This window comes from Etheostoma cragini, chromosome 13 (genome assembly GCF_013103735.1).
Source record: "Etheostoma cragini isolate CJK2018 chromosome 13, CSU_Ecrag_1.0, whole genome shotgun sequence".
Taxonomy (NCBI): Eukaryota; Metazoa; Chordata; class Actinopteri; order Perciformes; family Percidae; genus Etheostoma; species Etheostoma cragini.
Genome location: NC_048419.1, coordinates 18,321,882 through 18,330,594, shown reverse-complemented (window position 1 = coordinate 18,330,594; position 8,713 = coordinate 18,321,882). Strand labels below are relative to the sequence as shown.

The 8,713-nt window shown below is 35.2% G+C and overlaps 1 protein-coding gene across 1 annotated transcript in view; it reads right to left on the bottom strand.

The window, feature by feature from the left end:
• Positions 1-3,960: 3,960 nt before the first annotated feature.
• Positions 3,961-8,713, bottom strand: part of LOC117955651 (gamma-aminobutyric acid receptor subunit beta-2) — a 58,090-nt gene continuing 53,337 nt past the window's right edge. The window contains exon 10 of the mRNA XM_034890269.1: positions 3,961-8,478. Coding sequence (XP_034746160.1) covers positions 8,131-8,478 — 348 coding nt within the window. The 3' untranslated portion in view covers positions 3,961-8,130. The remainder of the gene's footprint in view (positions 8,479-8,713) is intronic.

Here is an 8,713-nt window from a genome sequence, read left to right as displayed (position 1 = left end):
GTTTATGAATATGTTGGGGTTTAAGAAAGCCCCAATCTGTGGATAAGGACACTGCAGTGGAAGGTACAAGACTAACTGGTCAATGTTGTTAGAGCAAGACTTGCATGCATCAAACATGATTCACAGAAGTCAATTACAATAGTGGAAAGCAATCTTAAATAAGGGCAAGCACATTCACACACACTTGAGCACACTTCCAATGTCTCAGCTTCTTAAATTTCATCAGATGCAATTTCTCACACTGTCATGATTTTATATTTTTTATATTTTTACATAAGTATCCCTTGTAGGTGAGTCACCCTTCACAGTAAAGCTGGTATGATATCTTGGCTGAACAAACACTGCTTTCCTTTGTTAGTTTAATCTGAAACACCTGATGATTTAGAAAAATTATGACATGGTTTATGCACGCGCACACACACACACACACACACAGACTGTGGGGGATGACCAAAAAGAGTGTTGTGGGTGAAAAATGAAAAGGAGCATTTTGAATTAAACTCTAATGTCTTTGTTGTAATGCCAGGCCTGCCCACAGTTCTGAGTCATGACTCATGTCCTGTCCAGAACAACCAGAGCTCTATTTCTACACCACTGTGGCTCGCTTTCAAATATAGCATCACACTGTGCTTGTATGAAAAAGGCAATGCAAATTTTACAAACAATCTTAGTTGCCGTTCAGATTCATTTGATAAAGCTGGCTTATACTGTTTTCCGCATGCTTTTTGAACATGCACATTATAACCTGGAGATCAGCAAACAAACAGCTTCACCAGGAGCTTTGGACTGATTCAGTGCTTTGCCCAAATTCACTGCAGTTTTTGTTTTGTGGCATGTAATTAGTGCCATTTCTTTAAAAGCAAAATTGTGTTGGATATTTGAATTTATGCAGTAATGAGGCACTGCTTTATGTCAGCAGTCCGTAGTGACAGTCTTCCTGAAACCATATTCTCTCATTAACAGCTCATTAGTAGTAGCAGGATTTAAAGCACCATAAAACCACCAGAGTAGAGATCACACATGGCACTTCTTCAGGCCAAAACAGTCAGTTCATGGTGATGTAGCATTTCCATTTGTCATACGTACTGGGAATCTTTGATCTTGTCCACATGGCTAGGAGGGAGGAAGCCCTAGCATGAGTAACACAGTTGAAAACTTCTTATCTTTGAAGTCTACATAGTCAACATTTGAATGTGGTGTACTGATATAATCAAAAAAAACTCATTTGGCCCAGGATACCCTTTCAAAATTTCTATAATATATATACATGACGAGGCTGCCCTTATGCAAGGAGCAGTTTCTAATTTGGCTCCAATATCCCTTAGACCATAAAAGTGTTTAAGGGAAGCTTCTAAGTTTTTGTATCTACATTTTCTGATGAAAAAAAAAAAAAACATGAGTGTGACTTGAGCCACCAACATAAGTTCCCCTCTCTGAATGCAAGTGTATGTATGATAAAAATGGAAATAGGTGGCAAATCAGTTTTGCCATACTTGAGACTTTGAAGGGCAACTGTAGTATTATTACACACTTACAGATTTAATGAACCAGAATGTTACACCTCTTTGCTGAGTAAAAACCTTCATGAAACTCTGAAAAAATTCCTTCTTCACAACCCAAATCACATTTTGTTCATATTACACTTTCCATTCAACCTTCAACAGCACTTATCTGCAAAAGTACACCGACTTTGTTGCCTTTGGTTGCAGTAATCTTTGCTGTACTATACAAAGGCAGCCACTGCTGTTGATGATGATCTACTGTTGACATGGGGTGTAGTACTTGGAGTACAGTCCTTCTTGACATTATTTTAAAAAAATACTGCAGCTTAAAAGTTTTCAGCCGCCTTGATGCACTGGATGTTTGAACTCCAGAGTGCTGAAATATGCAGTGATAAATGTCCTTTTGCCTTTAGTAACTGCGTTTTGCGGATTGCGTCTTTGTGTATAGTGAACAATGTATGATGTTTTGGAAACAAAATGTTTTAATGAACTGTGTGTCTGAATAGAAATATAGAATACAATATTTTTTGAATATCAATGAATCTCCTGGAGGACGAATATCCTGATTGAAAAAGTGTGGAACGATGCACGACAGGAGATGGGGAGGAGAGAGCGGTCCGCCCAGTACGCCCAATCAGCCAGCATGTGTTGCTGGGAGGCATGAGCGGCCTCTGATTCACTTTCAGCCAGAAGAGAGGAATCTGTACCAAACTTTGTTCAAACAGTTCCTCTAAATAAGTGATCAATAATGAGAGTTGATATGCTTGTGTGACTGCTGCCCTTAAATTATTAAGAGCCAAACCAGTTTTTATTAGTTTGAACTGTTCCCATGCAGTGTCAGGAATTTGCTGATATTACATAATTCAAGAAGACATAGCATCTCTCTGCACCAAATAAGCATTATTTTCCTCAACTTTTTTAATGTGTATTACTGATCTTTGTGATGTGAAGCCTTAACAATGAAATGCAAATGCTTGAGCAGTGGTTTTGAAAATGTGACACTCACTGCCAGGAAATGTGGAAGTGACCTTGTGGCTATTTGGAATAAAAAGTTAAAAGATAAAAACGTTTTCCATTACACTTTATCAATAAAACTAGTATACCAGAATATGGTCTGTCCCATATTACAATTCCTTTCCACATACATAAAAAAAAAGTTAATTCACTGACATAGAGCAAAATTACAAGGTTACAAGTGTACAACAGCAACATATTTTATGGACATAATTTTGCTAACCCTTCCTCGAAAAAAGGTGAAAATGTGAGTGACTTTCTAGCTGTGATTTATGTTTCACAGTGTTGGTACAAATGTACAACTGAACAAGTATAAGCCAGACTTTGAAATTACCACTAATGATTGTGTTATTTGAGATTTTTTGTTAATCATGATACATTCTAAACTGCTAAGGGACTGTTCAGTATATATGGCTTGGACCAAAGAAGGAAAATGGGGGGAGGTAGCCCAACTTTTGTCACTGCTGGTGACACATGCCATGAAGGCTGACGGTACAGACTACGAAATCAAGAAAGAGAATGTAAATAATAAGGAGGTAAGAGAAGAGACAGGCTTGAGAAAATGACAGAAAGTGTCCAAAGTTTGGAATCAGTTCAAATGTATTTAAAATGAATACTCTCTACAGTGTGTCTGCAGCAAAATCAAACTAGCTTACCAAGGTAACAATAGAACGATGCCGGTGCTTCAGCATCTCAGCAGAAAACAGTGAGTCTAACTTAATCATTCATTCCACGAAGCGGACCAGACAAAAGTAAATCACAGAGTCGCATGGACAATGAAACTACACCAAACACAATAACTACCGAAAACAAAGACAAGAAAATACGTAGTGATGACTACAATTTGCTCTAAAGAGCCAACTTGTTGACTGTCCCTTTGTAGAGACTAAAAACAGCTGATTGTTGCGCATTTTCTCTCACCTCTCTTGATCTTCTCTGAGAAACACCTGATCAATGATAGAATCAGTATAACAGAGCTGTGTGACAAAGTAATCATATACATGAATGAAAATATGTTGAGCATAACTACCACATACTTATAAGCCTTTATACAGATAAGTCACAGGTTGAAACTTGCTAAGTTGCACAACTTAATGTAATGTTTATGTGTTTGATGTATCGCTTAGTTTAAGGTTGTTATTGCATTTCAGAATATTTATTCTTTAAAAACTATGTAATATGGCCCCTGAACACACTTAATATGTTTAGTTTTTTTGGAAGATGATATTGTGAGGCGACAATGTAGGCGATAAAAAATTTAGCTTTTTCCAAAAAATTTAACCAAACTATTTTACAGTATTGCTCTTAATATTTTCACAAGCCCAAAGAAACAAAAAAGGTTTAGCAGCAAACTTGGATAAACTTGTAAATTGTCCCATCCATGAAAAAGGATAATTTTCTTTTCTCTTTGTCTAATTTAGTACAAACATAACTACTCACAAAGTTAGAACTGTATACAATATTTATTGACAATTTATTCATTTCAATAGGTTTGTCATAGTAAAGACAGACACTGACTTTTACAGGGCTTATCTTTGAGAAGGGTACAGCTCCGGGTTTCTGGGAATGTTCTTGTGAGTGGCACATACAAGGATTTTTCAAGGTGGAGGGTGTTGAGAAGGAAAGAAGGATTAATGCTCCTTGGAGTGGAGTCCAGGGCAGCAGGAGGCTAAGGCTTCTTTTGTGAGTGTGTGCAAACATACACTGTCACCAAGATGTGTCATTTAGGCTTTTGGGACGTCGGTCTGTCCTTGCTCTCCAGAGAAGACTCTGCTCTCTGATGAAAACCTTGCATTTCCAAAAAAACTTACTTTCCAGGAATGAAGAGATAAAAAGCCATTTTCAACCCATACAACCATGTATTTTTTCCACTTTATACAAGGGATGACAGGATTTTGTAAGTAGACATGTCTTTAAGTTTCCATGATCCCCAGAGAACAACGTAATCATTCTGCATATAAACGTGAAAATCGCCAAAATTTCATTTATAAGGTTTTGCCAAACAACAGTGTCTGCAGTAATACTTTTTTTTTTTTTACACAGGAGTATAGAAGTATAAAAATATATGAAACATAAAAGCGCTGTGAAGTACAAGCACATATTCAAAGTGTAGAACTTATGAAGCAGACGGTTCTTGCCAGTTGCCGGTGTCTGGTCAACATACATCCAATACACACTCATACTTAAATACACCATGTCATACCACATAAAGTATTATTCTGAAGATTAAGAAATATATGTATATTGGATAGGTTGAGACATTTTTATGGCTGAGGTGGATTTAGTACCTTAATGACTTGAAATATTTTAGGTGTTTAGATTCTGCAAATGCTAAACAAGTGTGCCATAGTACTTTTAATGTGTACAGCATTAGTTTGTACTATTATGGGACTTGTCTGACAGTAAACAGAGAAAGCAAACACATTACAGAAACAAGATCACTAAGGTACTTTTCCTGAAGTACAGTTCTTGGGATTGAAATTGTAGTTTGTGGTCGTTATGTTGTTGGTAGTGTGAATTGTGCTGACCTGAGATGGTTGACTTTCTGGCTGATACAAAGGCATCGCTAGCCACTTTATCACTTGAACCTTTGTGTGTGTGTGTGTGTGTGTGTGTGTGTGTGTGTGTGTGTTTGTGTGTCTTTGAAAAGTTGGTGTACATCAAGATGTATTTAACTGATCATTGGTGCAGTAATTGTAACACTTTTGCTGACACATTACAGCAAATACATGCTGTAAGAGAATATCAACTACATTCATGAATATATGGTACATTTTGGCAAAACCAAAAAAGTGTTCTTTGACAAACAAAAACAAAGTGATCAATTGACTGTAAAATAGATTATTTACACTGTTTCACATCAGCTTTTGCATTATCTTAACATAACAGTATAAATTATATTGAAAATGTAAATTGACTTTCTTTTGAAAGCTCAGGTATATATTTACAGGAATATATCTTCCAATTGATCATTGGTATTCTATCTTATATATACATACTTATTTAAATGTGTTGTTTGCAACATGATCCCAAATTTCGGTTCAACTCATCCTCATCTATAGAAAAATCTACAATAATCAGGTTATTAGTAAATCTCAGAATCTATCTGGATCCATTTGCTTTTGTTCAGCAAATTTACTTAAAAAATAAATAAACATTAAAAACAAGAAAGATAAGATAGCTCGTTTGACATGACCAAAGCTATCAAAAAAAACTCCCAAAATAAAATATATTTACTTTTTTTTCCCAATACATAGATCAACACAATGGGAAAATGGTTCATTTTGATCAGTAACATGTAAACACCAGTAAGGTTATTGTAAGTTAGAACTATGCAGACTGATGATAACTTTTACGTATTTGTTTTTTTTTGTTCGTTGAAAAATGTAAATAGTTGTTATAACATCCTCAATATTAAATACCAATCAAACACTTTTCATAAATTGTAATTATAGACTTATGTATGATCATTTGTGGGGTGAATTAAACACAAAAAGCACAAAAATGAAATAAATCAGTAAGAAAGAAGAAGAAAAAAACAATATTAAGGAGTTACTACTGTACAGAGCATGCTGTACAACAAAACTGTATGTGGCTCCGTTTTAGATAAACAATTAGCGTATTAATGTTTAAGTGTTCAGTCTCACCTTCAAATAATTTTTTGGGGCATACCAGGAGAAAGTAACCCTTTGTGTTAGTTCCTTGTTGTTTCAGGTTAACTCAAAAGAACCATGTGAGACAAAAGCACCAGTTACTAGTGTGATTTTTGAAAAAAATATTTGGAGTCTAACTTCCTATGTCTTCAGCAATGTTCTTGTAGGTACAATTTCACATATGAGCCTTTGTCACTTACAGCGACTTTTAACTCCTTTGATGAATGATTTGGTACTTTGTGTATGTGAAAATGAGGTCAAAATCCCAAAGTTATTTCACATAGACTGTGTGGCAAATCTATGGGGGGAGGGATATGACACTACTGTGTATTCCAGCCCTAGTTTTATTTTGAACTTGTCGTTACTAAAACAAAAAGTGTGATCGTAGTCATAACAATAAAGGTCCTCTCAAGACAGCCCCCTTAAGCACCAAGTATCAGAAGAACAACGGTACAGCCTCTATGGCTTTAAACAACTTGTGTGCAAAATCCTTTATAAAATCTTCCTTTTGTACATAGAGTCACAAGCATAGCATCATAAGTAAGCAATCTGTAATTATCTATTATATGTTAATTTTGGATTTGCGGCTATGTCCTCTATGAACATCAACCCATTTTTCAATCAGGAAACAGTTTGTGACTGAAAGGTATTAAATCAATGATAATTATAATAATCTGGCTTGGGAGGCAGACACAACACATAAACTCATTGGCAACAAAAGAAGAAAACCATCTGCATAGAAAATTTATTATAAAATAATGGTGTCAAAAGGTTTTTTTGTGCTTCTATGCATTCTGACCTGTGTGTGGACCAATGAAGCCCTGTTATCTTTATCATCTCTGTCTCTGCTGAACCCTTAAAAATAATTATCATAGCTGATAAAGTGCCTATTCAGCTGTTGTGAATATTTGTTTTAACCATGTGGTAAATATTTATTCTAGAACGTGAGAATAGAGAGCTGAAAAGGACATTTTGTAAATCATATTATTCCTATGATAAATACTATACTAGGTATATTTATGTACATATACAGTTAAAGACTAAACTACGTTATTCAGACACAGTCATCCCCAAAGACATCCATACTGTGTATATGTGCTTTGGGTTAGAATTTTAATAATATTAATATTTACAAAATGCCAATTTGGCTTAAGCTTACAATTTTATATTTTCTTTCTGACTTATTTCTCTCTTGTTGTTCTTTATTCTCTTTTAACTGTTAGACACAATACATGATAAGGACAATCCAAATTGCCTGTATTAGCTTTATGATTCTCTACATTATATTATGTCTGACTGTTAACACGCATCTTGAGTGCAATCTGAGTTTTGGAATGTTGTTAGTTGTTACATAATTCCACCCTATTAAAATGTTTTTTTGAACTGAGAAAATGCTTTGAAATAAATTAGTACTCCCAGTATATTAAAGTAGAAAACGCTGCATTGAAATTTCTTACACAACATATGATCGTGTAAACCTTAGGCCCTTATTATATTAGTAAGAAATGAATTAACATTTTGTGTCTTTAACATAATTAATATTAGAAAACCCTGCTGACGTGAAACATGCTTCAGCACTTTTGAAGAAGTGTTATTGAAAATAAACGGTCATTAAAATATGACAATGAATTATGTATGCTGGAAATGTAACAAAATAAAACATAAAAACTATGCAAACAAAACTTAAAAAAAAATGGCATAACACAATTCATAAAATATTTATAATTAAACAATTACTCAGTAACAGGCACCTTATATGATTGTAATCTCTCTTCTATAAGGTTTCCATGTGTTAGCCAGCAAATGCGGTATGAGATATGATGGATCCAGTCCTGAATATAGTAATTCAGTCCAGTTGTATGCAATCACATGAAAATGAAAAAAACACACCAGATATAAACAACAAATGAGCAACATATTTTGCTTATTTGGTCTTGCCTTCACTGATGTCCTTTTTTCTTTTAATTAACATAGTAAAGCCAGTAAACAATGTTGAAGAAGGAGAAGACAGTTGGGAAGATCATCCTCGACCATTTGTCAATAGAGTTTACATCAGTCAAGTCTGGTATTGTGATCTTTAGCTGTGAAGCGCGCCTCCGTAGTCGGCTCTTCTTTTGAGTCATGTGGCACTCCAGTGTGTTCCGGCCAAAGTTGTGCCTTGCCAGCCCTGCTTTACGGTACTGTAGAGTTGAGCTGTCGTATGTCAGCATGGTATTTCGTGGGTCATTGAGACCCAAAGCCAGCTCTGAAACGCCCATGTCGTTCTTGATGTCCAGAGTGCCCAAAAGTATGTTTTCATGTTGGTCCATCTGGAAAGAAGTCAGGTTTGTCTAATTTATTAATACCATGCAACAGCATTTCCTATAACTAAATTGAATAAAAACAAAGTGCCAAAATTGTGTTTAAAAAATAGAGAGACCATGAGAATACACATTGTAATGTGAAATGGGTAGCTTTTAATCATGAAACCACGGACATTCATCAGTACCCATTAAATGTTAAGTGTCTTTCAGCATTTTTCAACTTATAGTTTTGGTTTTACCT